The sequence below is a fragment of the Scyliorhinus canicula genome, chromosome 11, assembly GCF_902713615.1.
Source record: "Scyliorhinus canicula chromosome 11, sScyCan1.1, whole genome shotgun sequence".
In the NCBI taxonomy this organism is placed as follows: Eukaryota; Metazoa; Chordata; class Chondrichthyes; order Carcharhiniformes; family Scyliorhinidae; genus Scyliorhinus; species Scyliorhinus canicula.
The window spans coordinates 155,297,211-155,310,827 of NC_052156.1; the positions used below are offsets into that span (position 1 = coordinate 155,297,211).

Below are 13,617 nucleotides of genomic sequence, written 5' to 3' on the forward strand. Positions count from 1 at the left end.
CGGCAACAGTGCTATCCCACTGAGTGTATGTGGAGATAGGACAAAGGCGTTGTTGCCAACCAGGCGTCGTTTACATACGACCATACAAATTAGGAGCTGGAGTCGGCCATGTTCTTGCTGTCATATAAAGCAGGTTCAGTGCCCAGTCATGAGTTAGTTAAGCATGAAGTAGGGCCACTATGAGGGAGGCTGCAGTGAGTTTGGGACAGAAATAACCAATGTGGGATATGTGGCTATGTGGAGATCTTGTCCTTCGGGTCTAGCTGTGATGTTCCGATAGCTGGGTAGCCCATAGGGATTATCCAGGGTCATCCATGAACTTTGGGATATTGTATCAGAGGAGAATTGTTTCACCTAAAGGTTATGATGCATTAGTGAGGAACTCAACATCTTTGCTGGGCAGGGGGGAAAAATTGTCAGGAGAAAATGAGATCTCTCTCTCTCCTCCCCCTGACACCATTATTAAATTCTTCCACTGTCTGAGAACCAGAAAGATGAATTTTAAACCCCCCCCCCCCCCCCCCCCCCCCCCCCCACAACAACTCTCAAAATGAGAGATTGAGGGCCGGCTCAGTTTTAAGAGATCTCTGAACTCCTGACCTCTGTGTTTGTTTCAGGTGACCATGCGTTTGTTTTTGTACCGGATAGTCTAGTTTTTAGTCGGTAAGTCCACTGTCCAATACTGGATGCCTTAATGTTCAGTAAACTCATAAACACAGGTGGTTCTGGTGTGTGGTAATGTTGTCTCCCTGTGCAGTGTTTCCCTGCAATGCTGCTATTCTAAGAATATAAGAACGTAACAAAAAGGAACAGGAATAGGCCCTTCGGCGCCTCGGGCCTGCTTCAGCAGTCAATGAGATCATGGCTGATCTGATGTGACCTTAACTCCACTTCCTTGCCTGTCCCCTATAACCCTTGACTCTAATGTCTACCCAGTCTGCTATCCAGTATTCTTGGCCTCTGGCACTGAGCAACTTAGATTTGACAGAGATAGGACAAGGGGCAGGGGTCAACCTGCTCCCAGGAGGTGGGTAGTCTATTTCACTATTCTGAGGTTTGGTGCCTGGTATTTAACTTTCTTTGCAGGTTTAACACCAGCCGACTGAGTTTCTCTGCATGGGGCCTTGGGAACTCCGTGCAGTTGAAGGTAAACGAGGATTGTTTCGGGAAGAAAGTGATGCCTATACATCACTGCTTCTGGACCGGAAAGTGAAAGCCGACCTCTTACCCCCGAATGACCAAGTTACCTGCTTCCCTGCCGTGTGACTATACTGCCTCCTGTCAGACACCCCACTCCCCAGGACTGGAGCCCCTCCTCCACGACATTCCCACCAGGCGGCTGCAGGCTCCCTCCCTTGGGCTGCGGCCTGCTCTGGTGTGCTCCCTGCTCGACTGGAAGCCCAAACTGACTGTCAAGCTGATTTCTGGAGCCCACGTGGCTCTATGCCGGAAAGCAACAGGTTCGAGTCCCACTCCAGACCTTGTTGGCCACGGAAGGCACTTTCACACCGTTCAAAGCTGGTTGTTGATCAGTCCACACAATGCTTCTCATACTCCACACTACTTTCCAAGGGCGAAAAGAGAGTGCAGATACGTACAAGAGGCTAACTTGCTTCTTCTGAACATATTTATGGGCAACTCCACGGTTTTCATGTCTGCGCAAAACCCCAGTTTCCTACAAGAAAATTCCCACTCACAGTCTGGACCAGAGGGTTTCCTGTGCGGTGTAAGGATTGCAGTTAAGTAAAGGACATCTACATACCTTCAGTAAAGTACCGATGATCACAAAACCTAATAAAACAATTCCCTGGAAATCAGCCTCAGTCGACACTGTAATAAAACAAGCCGGTGCTCAATTATTCTGCAGTTTAGCCTCCTCTCAGGATCTGTAAGACTAAATCCCTCTGGAATCTATCAACATGTAACTGACCCACTGGCCATAAAAAGGAATGTCTATTGCAGTAAGCCGGAGCACTAAAGGGACAGAAATCAGTGTTTAGCCATAATATTGATATGCCTTTTAAGTTAATGATCCAAATAAGGAAACTGAAGTCGGCGAATGGGTAAAGACAGCAGAAATTGCCACTCGAGTCCAATACTGAAGCAGTTAGTTGGTGATGAATAAATTACATTGAGACTCATTCAGCTTCCATGCTGTCCATGTCTCCCGCTTCATCCCGAGTCCCACGTGTGTGCAGATTTTCCTAATTGAGTTTTATTGCCCATCAAGGTCGTCGGAGATCCACACTCTCCTTGACCTTAATAAAAAGCAAAATACCACGAGTGCTGAAGATCTGAAATGAAAACAGAAAGTATTGGAAAACTGAAGTTCTGAAATGGCGGTGAGGGGATGGGGGGGGGGGGGGGGGGGGAGGATGGGGTTTGAAATGAAATGAAATGAATATCGCTTATTGTCACAAGTAGGCTTCAAATGAAGTTACTGTGCAAAGCCCCTAGTCGCCACATTCCGGCGCCTGTTCGGGGAGGCTGGTACGGGAATTGAACCGTGCTGCTGGCCTACCTTGGTCTGCTTTCAAAGCCAGCGATTTAGCCCTGTGCTAAACAGCCCCTTTGACGGCGTTGTGGTTTATTTTTGGATTCCTGGGCGTGCACAGTGCTGCCAATCAAGGCCCTAAATGAAACGGGCTCAATTATCCAATCTGAAAAGCTGAACGTGAGAAACGGAAAGGGCGGACCACCAGGCCAAAGCCCCCAAATCAAGACCACACCAATGTCATGGGGGGGGGGGGGGGACTCTCTGGGAAATTCCCCTCCGGGTCAACCAGGCAATCAAACAAGGCCAAGGAAACAAAAACAAAAAGTGTTGGACAAACTCAACAGGTCTGGCAGCATCTGTGCCTGACAGGCACTGCCAAGATAACCGGGTGGCACTGCCAGATGGCAGGGGCACTGCCAAGGTGCCAAACTGGCATTTATTGTGTGGCAATGATCGGGCGGGGGAGGGGGGAAATGCACTGCGCAGGTGTGGGGTAGGGCCCAGCGATCCCCTTAGTGTACCAGGAGTTTGGGGAGTTCGGGGGTGGGGTTGGAGGCTCGCGAGATCGGGAAGCCATTTAAAAATGGCGTCCTGATCTCTCCCTGCACTGAGCAGTTTCGGCGAGCGTGGTCAAGTAGCGGGACTAAGTGTGACCTCTGCCACGCGTTCCCCGCTGAGGCCCCGTATATAACTGGAGTCACGTTAGGTAGCGTTGTTTTTCTCGGCGCTGCGGGCACGAGGAACGCGTGGCTAAACGCACTCTCTATGACACATAGTTCCCATTTGGTTAAATTGGGCCCATTATCCCGAAACACTGATTACTACCCCCTTTCAGTGTCTGCGGTGTATGGGAAATAATGACACTGCCTTTCATGACTTCAGGGCATCCCCAAGTGTCAGAAAGCCAGCTTGGGTACTCCTGAAGTGCAGTGACTGAGGCAACACAGCAAACATGGCGGCTAACCAGCTCCCATCATCTGATTCATCACCGTTATTCAACAACAACTGGTGATAGCATCTTAAAACATCCCATGGTGCTTTACCAGGAATGTTATGGAAAAAAATCTGACACTGAACTATGTCAGGGAATATTTCTGGACTGGGATGGATGGTTTGCCTTCGTCATTTTGAGGGGAGGAATGGTAATAGTAGACATTCTTTTAAATTCCTGTTAGGGATATCCTCCTCTTTCTCTTCCCGCACCCGTTCATCTATTTCCATAGTTAGTTATTCCCAGAACAGGTCAGTGCTCTTTCACCTTCTGGTTTGAGGATCAAGCTGACCAGGAGTTGCCAGCTCTTGCGCCTGCCGATTGGCGTGTTGGAAGGATTTTGCAAGTTGACTCCTGTTTGGCCACATTATGAACGCACCTTCCTTGGCCATCAGTCCTGGGGTGGGACTTAAACCCAGAGCCTCTGACCCAGAGGCAGGGACGCCACCCACCGCACCACAAGACCTCTTATTAGGAATATGGCAGGAAAGAAAGCAAGAAACTGGGAGCTTTCCTGTGCCACGGTGCTGATTGCTACATTGGTACAGAGGTTCTCAAGATGGTTTCAAAAGCAAGAGGGAGAGACAGAACAAAACCATTTTTCCTGAGGAGCAGGGCCTTCACGAGTGGAGACAAGGGTGTGACGAACAAGCAGCATTCATCTCATAGAATCCCTGCAGTGTAGAAGGAGGCCATTCTGCCCTTCGAGTCTGCACCGGCCCTTGGAAAGAGCACCCTACACCTCCACCCTATTCTCGTAACCCTACCTAATATTTTGGACATTAAGGGGCAATTTAGCCTGGCCAATCCACGTAACCTGCTCATCTTTCAACTGTGGGAGGAAACCGGAGCACCCGGAGGAAACCCACGCAGACACGTGGAGAACATGCAAACTCCACACACAGTTACCCGAGTCGCGCTCACCAGCTTGGTCCGGCTGGCTGCATCTGAGGAGCGTTTTAAGTGGGGAGAGGGAAGCATTTGAGGTTTCCAGGCAGAATTACAGAGCTCGGGGCCTGCAGCAGAAGGCAAAACCGCCAGTGGTGGCGTGATTAAAATTGGGGATGTGCAAGAGGCGGGAGTTGGTGGAGCGCAGGGATTGTGGAGAATTATAGGGCTGAACGAGGTTACTGTGATTGGTAGGAGTTCTGCACTACCATTGACTGTCAATGCCATGATGCATTCGTCAATGGCCCATTTTATTGTAGTCGACATTAAAATGTGCCAGAAAAAAAGACTTTTCTACGACGGTCTTATCGCTTTAAGGCCCTCGGGCAGAGTTTCCACTGCCATAGCCTGAACAGATGTTTCTTTAATGTAGATGAATGTACACTGATTCTTACTGGAACAGAGAGCAGCAGATGTGTGTACGTGATGAAAGGGCATCCATTAGCAGCGGAAGGGAAGGGAAAACTTTGGGGTATGATTATTGATCATGCACTTAGAGTGCCAGTCGATGCAAAATAGTTGTCAGCCAGGCAAAATAAATACAAGGGCATCTGACTGCCTGGAGAATGAAGATATCCTGGTCTATAATAGATTATTGGTGAAAGGACATCAGAAGAAGGCAAATTGTATGTTGGCCTTTATTGCAAGAGGATTTGAATGTAGGAGTAAAGATGTCTTGCTGCAATTCTATAGCACCTTGGTAAGACCGTGCCTGGAGTATTGTGTGAAATTACATCTCCTTGCCAAAATAAAGATGTACTTGCCATAGAGGGAGTGCAACGAAGATTCACTCAATTCACTCCTGGGATGGAGGGATTGTACACGAGGAAGAATTACCTAGACTGGGCCTTTATTCTCGAGTTCAGAAGAATGAGAAGTGATCTAATTGAAACATACAATATTCTTCCAGGGCTCGACAGGGTAGATGCAGGAAGGATGTTTGCCCTGGCTGGGGTGCAGGCCCTGAATAAGGAGCAGCCAATTTAGGACTGGGATGAGGAAGAATTTCTTCACTCAGAAGGTTGGTGCATCTTTGGAATTCACTACCCCCGAGGGCTGTTCAGGTTCAGTCATTGAGTACGTTCATGTGTTAAAAATATCAACGGAGGGCAGCTGGCACAGTGGGTTAGCCCTGCTGCCTCACGGCTCCGAGGTCCCAGGTTCGATCCCAGCTCTGGGTCACTGTCCGTGTGAAGTTTGCACATTCTCCCCGTGTGGGTTGTGGGTTTCGCCCCCACAACCCAAAGATGTGCAGGGTAGGTGGATTGACCATGCTAAATTGCCCCTTAATTGGAAAAAATGAATTGGGTACTCTAAATTTAAAAAGTGATTATGGGGAAAGCCCAGGAAAATGTTTTTTAAGTAGAAGACCAGCCATGATCTCATTAAAGGGTGGAGCAGGCGCAAAGGCTGAATGGTCACTTACGCTCCTATTTCTTATGCTCTTAGGGGCTGTTTAGCACAGGGCTAAATCGCTGGCTTTGAAAGCAGACCAAGCAGGCCAGCAGCAGAGTTCGATTCCCGTAACAACCTCCCCGAACAGGCGCCGGAATGTGGTGACTAGGGGCATTTCACAGTAACTTCATTTGAAGCCTACTCGTGACAATAAGCGATTTTCATTTCATTTTCATTTTCATTATATGCACTTCTGAACTGTTCCCTGTCCTTGAGCTGAATACATTGCATGTATCTTGGAATTCACATTGCGGAAGCAAACATCTCCAAGATTCCAGCATCATCACCACAACCTCAGGGTAACTAAGGATGGGCAATAAATGTAACCTTGCCAGTGTTGTTCACTTCCTAAGAATAAATATTAAAATATATGCTTTGTGGTGGCTGTCCTTTAAGGAACTTGGGTGCTTTACATGGTGGGAAGAGAGAGAAAAATTCAAAGTTATGAAGAGAGGCAGATGGATTGAAATTTGCATTCACTGAGAAAAGGAATGCGGATGGCCAATGTTATGGAAGTCTTGGAAAAAGCTGAGTAGAATTTGCAAGGTTATTTAATGTGAAATTTTATATTTTTTCCCGCTAAGTCTTTTTCTCTCTCTCGCTTCCTGTAGCAACCCATTGTCTGAGGGTCAGTAATCGTGGCTTCATGTTGCCATGGTATTGCAATGGGGCAGTGTCGACTCCGAGAACCACCTCAGACAGTATGGGGATTAAACCCTCAGCACTGGCGTCCTAACTAACCATCTGCGCTAAGCACCCTACCTTTTAGTTAAGTGGAAGATATAAACTAATGTAATCAGATTCTTGATGGGATCTGGAGCCCTGTTTAGCTGTTGGTGGTGGGGGAGGTAGGAGAGGGAGGAAAAGAGCGAGCAGAGGGATTAGTGCAATTTGTAGATTCCACAAAGCTAAGATTGGACACTGGATATGTGGGATTGAATGAATTCTTTGCGGATCAAAAGTTTTGATAAAAAAACCTTATCGCTAGCAATGAAATGTAGGAGAAGGATTCATTATAGGGTTGTTTGAAAATGATGTATGGGAGGACTGGACTCGAACAGCTGAATTGAGGAGCTCCGTACTGTTTGTATTAGCTAGATTCCGCACGAGCCTGCTCGGCCTTGGAAGTCTGCGCGTTCAGGTCACACTCGAGTGCAAGAGCACATCCTCTTCAGTGACACCTCTGTACTGAAGGAGTGCTGCAGTGTTGGAGGTGCTGCCCTCATTGAACTGAAGTGCTGCCTGCCCTCTCCGTTACACACTAATGATCCCATGGTGCTACATTGAAGATGGGTAGGAGAGTGCCCCCCTGCTATTTCTGCTTCCCCTCCTCTTCGGGGGATACCATGGAATCACCTACGTGTTTGGTGAGGTGAGAGCGAAGATTATATGCACAATACCCACTTGCATTCCTTTGGCATCCTGAATGTGGTAAACCATCGCAAGTGTTTTTGTAGGTGTGAAATGGGTCAAATATTGACACGAAGCCAAAGGTGACATGAGGGTAGACGACGAAAAGTTTGATTGAAGATGGAGATTTCAAGGAAAATCTGCAAGGAGGTCTCTGAATGGGGTGGGTGGCCCGGGGGGGGGGGGGGGGGGGGGGGGGGGGGGGGGGGGGTAGAGGTGTTCCTTAAACCCAGAGAGCCTGAGGTAAAAATACTGGAACTGCGCGGCATCTGATGTCAGCTGAAGTGACGGTAAAATGTTTCAGCTGGAGCGCTTTCATCAGAAACTCAACTTCAGACCCTCCCAGCCCCATTTCGCAGATTTCCTACACACACAGCAGAAACAACCTCTTCGGGGTAGATTAAAATCCAAGTTGTGAGGTGAAAGGCCAGCGTGCTAATCGCTTCACCCACCCAGTGCCCCTCTAAATACCAGCTTCATTGGTACAAAGTATCTCCTTGGGGAGGATTGTGAAAACGGTGGCTGTGCCTGCAGAATAATAATAAAATTATATGCTTTATCTCGCTCTCTTGTAAAGCGTTTTATTGCCACAACATTTCCCTAGCTGCCTTTGTGTTCATACAATCAGAAGAGAAGAAAATGAAACAAATTTTAATGAAAGGGAATTAAAGAACAGATGAGAAAGAATCAGATGGATTTACAGATATTTCAGTAGTTGCAATGTGTGTTCTATAGTCTGACCTTTGAAAGAACCTTGATCTACGTAAAAAAATATATATGGAGATAAAAATGGTCTTTGCAGATTTCCTTTTTCATCCTCCTTACCAGATCTGTGTGGGGATCCAATCGAAGGAATAAAGTCTCATTAAATTTCAATTACTTAAAATGACAGGCATGTGAAGCGGATAAAACTCAACATTGTGTATAGTTGTCAGTTTCTCATTTGAGCTCTTCAGACCTATCTGTAATGGTCTTTTTTTCTCTCTTCTTGGCCTTTTCATATGCAAAGTGGGCCCCATCTTTAGGGAAGTGAAGAATTTAGTCAAGTTAATGAACTTCAAGTCAAGTCTTATCGTGACATTTTTTTTTCTTCAACATGCTTCACCAGAAGTAGCCATGAGACAAAATGCATTCAAGCATTTTAATTTTTGAGAAGTGCTCTTCGCAGCTGCTCCTTTTTGTTGTTGTCTTGTCTTGTCGTGTGTTGCAGTCTGCCCCTGACAGCTACAATGGGGGCAGCAGGCTGGAATTGTCCCCCTTGGGGTCATTCCTCACAAAGTGGCCAAGTCATTGGGAAAGGAATTAGCAAGACCCCTTTCTTAAATTGAGTTTCACTATTATTCTGGGTGATCCAGACATCTTACACGTTTGTTTCTTATCAGGGAGCGATAAAGGGAAGGCTGGAATTGCCACTTTATTTAATGACTGGATGCTAAGGTCACGAGTGAACTGCAGAGGGTTTTCTCGCCATGGCAACAGTCCTACTTGCTAACTGCTGGTTATAATGAGGTGTTGTTTTCCAAGTGATAAGTTAAAAGATTTGTTCCTTTATGTTTTCTCTCTCGTCCAGTTTATACCTCTTGTTTGTTTCTCTCCCTCCCCCTTCTCCTCATCCCACACTACGTGGGGGCCTCCTCCCCACCACTGGCAGCGCTGCCGTGCATATAGTTTCCATTTTAGAGGTATTAATGCCACCTCTGGTGGGAGGGTATAATTACAGTGCCACAATGTAGCACAAGCAATGCCTGTTATAAAGGTGAATATAGGAATTGTTCACGGCAAAATCTGTCATTCCAGTGCCACCACTGGCAGGAAAGTATAATTACTGCATGACAAGTCCAGTAATAAACAACAACATCAAGTGGTATTCATGTGGCCCCCTTCAGTGTTGTAAAACATCCCAAAGTGCTTCCGAGGAAGCGGACAGAATCTGACACTGAGCCGCATCAAGAGATCTTTAGGGGAGATGACCCAAAGCTCGGTTAACGGGCATTTCAAAGGAGGAGAGCGAGGCCGAGAGAGAGGGAGAGGGATTAGGGAGGGATTTCAGAGCTTTGGCTGCTGAAGGCTCAGCCACCAATGGTGGAGCGGTCAGGGATACTCAAGGTTAGCCGAGCACACGTATCTCAGGTAGGGCTGGAGGAGATGACACAGGAGAGTGCAGGCCGAGGCCTTAGGGGGGAAATGGAGAACGTGGCGAGAGTTTAGAAATCAAAGTTTTGCTTGACTGGGAGCCAAATCCTTCCCTTATTGTTCCCTTTTTCCTCTGCCATTCCCTGTCTCCACGATCCTTTTTCTCCCATATCACTCCCTTTCTCCCCTACTCGTCTCTTGATCCCTATCTTTCCCTTTATTTTACTGTTCCAAGTGTGGTACATTGTGTCGTCTTGGTGCAGATTCTTCAATCACTCCCTTCACTTCTTTTTCCTTCAAGTTTCATTCACTTCCAATCACTCCAGCTTCCTCCATAGCCTCTCCATCCCAGTGACTTCCCCTTCCCAGAACTCCATACTCTTGCCATCCTCCGTTTTTTAGCTCTTTTCTTCGAAACCTGGATCCTCGTCATTATCACCAAAGGGAAGTGGCAGCGAGAGGCATTGGAAATGAGGTATTACTTACTCTCTGACTGCCCTCGCCTTCTCTTTCACTCGGGGGCATATTGTACTCTGGGCTTCGGCCTGACTCAATAAGGAAAGATTGATCGTGAGAATGGTGGTTAGCTTGAAGCTCCGCTTGTTTTTTTTTTCTCTCCAGGACTGCCCACAGCTGCTTGCGGCTGAGAAGATCCTGGTGCCTGTTGGAGTGGTGAAGCCCATCACCTTGAAATCAAAAAATCTTCCGCAGCCGCAGTCAGGTCAGCGAGGCTACGAGTGCATCCTGAGAATCCACGGGGTGGAGCAGCGTGTTCCGGCCTTGCGATTCAACAGCTCCAGTGTCCAGTGTCAGAACACATCAGTAAGTAGTGCTTGTGGTGATTCCAGTTGTTAATTGCTAGCTGTGTGGCTGCACACTCGCATCTGAATCAAAAAGGCACGAGCGCGACCCCAGAGGCTTTGGCACACAATGTAGGCCATGTCTACAATAGTATAGAAGGAGGGGCCTTTAGGATTACTTTTTTTTTTTTAAATACATTTTTCACGGGATGTCTGCTTCGCTGGCTAGGCCAGCATTTGTTGCCCATCCCTAATTGCCCTTGGTGATGAGCTGTCTTCTTGAACCGCTGCAGTCCAGGTGGTGCCGGCAAATCTACTGTGCTGTTAGGGAGGGAGTTCCAGGAATTTGTCCCAGCGACAGTGAAGGAACGGCGACCGTAAATGTCAAACCCAGGCCACACCTGCCCTCCCCGGGTGCATGTACGAGATCGGGAAACATCCCTCGCTGCCACCAGTTAACGGTAAACCAAGTTAAGGATGTGCCCAATGACAAATCGTCTTTGTTTTCTGAAAGGGACAGGCCAAGCTGAGCATTGCTACATGCTGGTGGAAGAATGACTCATTATGTGTGACGTGGTTCCTGTGGTTATGAAGCAGTGCAATCTCCCATGCACCGTGAGCAATGCCAAAGGTGCTCTCCCTGTTCATTTAAAACAAACGAGTTTTGAAGCGCCATGAAATTTAACGCAAGAGGATTATGCACAAATCATCTGACCCATTTTTGATTTGATTCCTTCTTTTCATTCCCACTTAAAAGCAAGGACAGACGTGTACTGAAAGCGAAAGGATTGTATTGGAGACGTGTTGTCTTCAGGGTATTCAGAAGGCTCAAATATCAGATGTAACAAAGCACATTTTTGTTTTTAATTTCTGGACGGCCTGCTAATTACTGCAATTCCAGCTGCTTCTGACATACAGTACACCTAATACAAGCTGATTTAAATGCACAATAGAACTATTCAGGCGCGGCACAGATGCAGCATTGTACAACGGCACTGTATCACTTTACAAAGAGATATTTCCACAGGTAGCTCTTAAAGGTGAACTGCCGGTGAAATGAGAGGAGCCAGTTTGGCCCGATAGTAATAGAGATGCTTGCATTTATATAGCGCCGCATTCTGTCTGAAGTGCTTACCGCTGTTAGTTGCTTTCTTGAAGCAGAGGCTGTTGGTGTGTAGGCAATATTTGACAGCTGCTATGGATCCCTTAGAACAACAAATGGATTAAAGAGCCCCTAAACACGTTAACCAGGGCACTAGCTCTTCACGGAATAGTGTTGTGGGACCTTTTCTATCCAGCTGAGTAGCCAAAAGGGACCTTAGTATAACATCTCACTCTGAGACTGGATCTTCAACAACCCAGTTCTTGATGTATTTTCACTGCATGCTCTGTAATGGAACCCTCAGCTTTCTTGAAGACATAAGCACTCCCAATGGGGCTGGCCCAACGTCTGATAGCAATGAACATGATGTTTTTGTATGAAGTTTTGTAAGAGAGTGCCTCGGTGATATTCAGAACATCCTTTTGAACAAACAAGTGGAAACAGGTCAGCATCCATTTTGCAAATGATGAGAATACCTCTTTGGAAAATTGTGGAGTTCTTGGGAAAGTAAGAGTTATATATTCAACCAGAGACATTCACAATTGGAACTGCACGAGCTGATAAACATTAACCCTTTATTATCTCATCTGATTAAGCTCCCTCTGCTGGTACATGTGTGTCTGGTAGTCTCAAGTGGACAAAATGTACAATGCAATTTTCAATACACTACGGACAATGTTCGTCAGTGGGGTATTCATTAGCCACAGAGGGGAGGCGGTGGCATATTAGTACCGTCACTGGATGAGTGATCCAGAGACCTGGGGTAATGCCCTGATGAAATTTGAATCCAAGGTTGAATTTCAAATCTGAAATCAAAAGATGATCATGAAACCATTTCTGATGGTTGTAAAAACCCAACTGATTCACTAATGTTCTTTGGGGAAGGAAATCTACCTTCCTTCCAACCTACGTGTGACTCCTGCCATACAGCATAGAACATAGAACATAGAACAGTACAGCACAGAACAGGCCCTTCGGCCCTCGATGTTGTGCCGAACAATGATCACCCTACTTAAACCCACGTAACCCGTATACCCGTAACCCAACAATCCCCCCCATTAACCTTACACTACGGGCAATTTAGCATGGCCAATCCACCTAACCCGCACATCTTTGGACTGTGGGAGGAAACCGGAGCACCCGGAGGAAACCCACGCGCACACGGGGAGGACGTGCAGACTCCACACAGACAGTGACCCAGCCGGGAATCGAACCTGGGACCCTGGAGCTGTGAAGCATTGATGCTAACCACCATGCTACAGTGTGGCTGACTCTTAAATGCCCTCTGAAGTGGCCTCGCAAGCTACTCAGTTCAAAGGCAATTATGGATGGGCAACAAATACTGGCCCAGGCCCACACCCCATGATCGAATTTTAAAAGGACATGTGGCCAATTGCGAATCCACATGTGGAAATATTCCTGAATGAGATATTTCTGTCTTAAATACGGATAGACCAGGGAAGAGAAAGGGGAGAGGAGATTTGGGAGGGTATGAGGCACATTTGATGAGAAAGGCCTCTAGCTTTTCTTTTATGGAGGGGGGGGGGGGGGGGGGGGGGGAGAGCACATGGCTGAGATGCTAAGACCGGGTTTTTCAGGGGATGGAGGCTAGATGACTGGAAGAGTGACTGTCAGTGATAGGGTGAAGTAGGCTGTTGCATGGGGGCAGAGGAGGGGGCACAGAAGGACGCACAGCTGGAGGAGATTGCAGAGATTGGGGCAGCTAAGGCCGTAGGAAATATGAAAGTGAGCTCTTGAGGATCCGAAAGCCAATTTTTCAGAACCTGGGGAGCCGGTGGAGCTTTGAGTGAGCAGTGGGCCACCACCTTAACGTGGGCGAGAACATGGGCAAGTGCACTTTGTATGGTTTGTCGGCTCGGGAGGACTGAGGTTGGGATGATATGGTCGTGGTAGCAGGGGAGGAGATGTGGATTTGAATGATGTTAAAGGAAAGGTACAAATTCTGAGCCAATCGTCTTCTCATGGTTTATGAGGACACGAGCCAACATTAAAGAAAAAGAAGTTGCCCAACCAATCCCACACTTGCACAGATCGCGTGGTCCATCCCACCGTGTAATTTTGAGGTCAGACTTTCCAGGAGAATTTCAATTTCCAAAGAAAAGTATGGAAAACGCAATAGAACATCAGATTCCCATCATTAAGGCCTGGTTTGCTGACCTCCACAACACACCCAGTACAGGGACTAATACATCCCAGGGAGTACTCCATTATCTCAGCCTGCACCTACCACTATAACCACCCAGCTCATTTCCAATCAATT

The 13,617-nt window shown here is 47.2% G+C and overlaps 1 protein-coding gene across 1 annotated transcript in view; it reads left to right on the forward strand.

Moving 5' to 3' along the window:
* Nucleotides 1-13,617, forward strand: part of plxna4 (plexin A4) — a 667,620-nt gene that overhangs the window by 503,685 nt on the left and 150,318 nt on the right. The window contains exon 10 of the mRNA XM_038812236.1: nucleotides 10,056-10,256. Within this exon, the coding sequence (XP_038668164.1) occupies nucleotides 10,056-10,256 (201 nt within the window). The remainder of the gene's footprint in view (nucleotides 1-10,055; nucleotides 10,257-13,617) is intronic.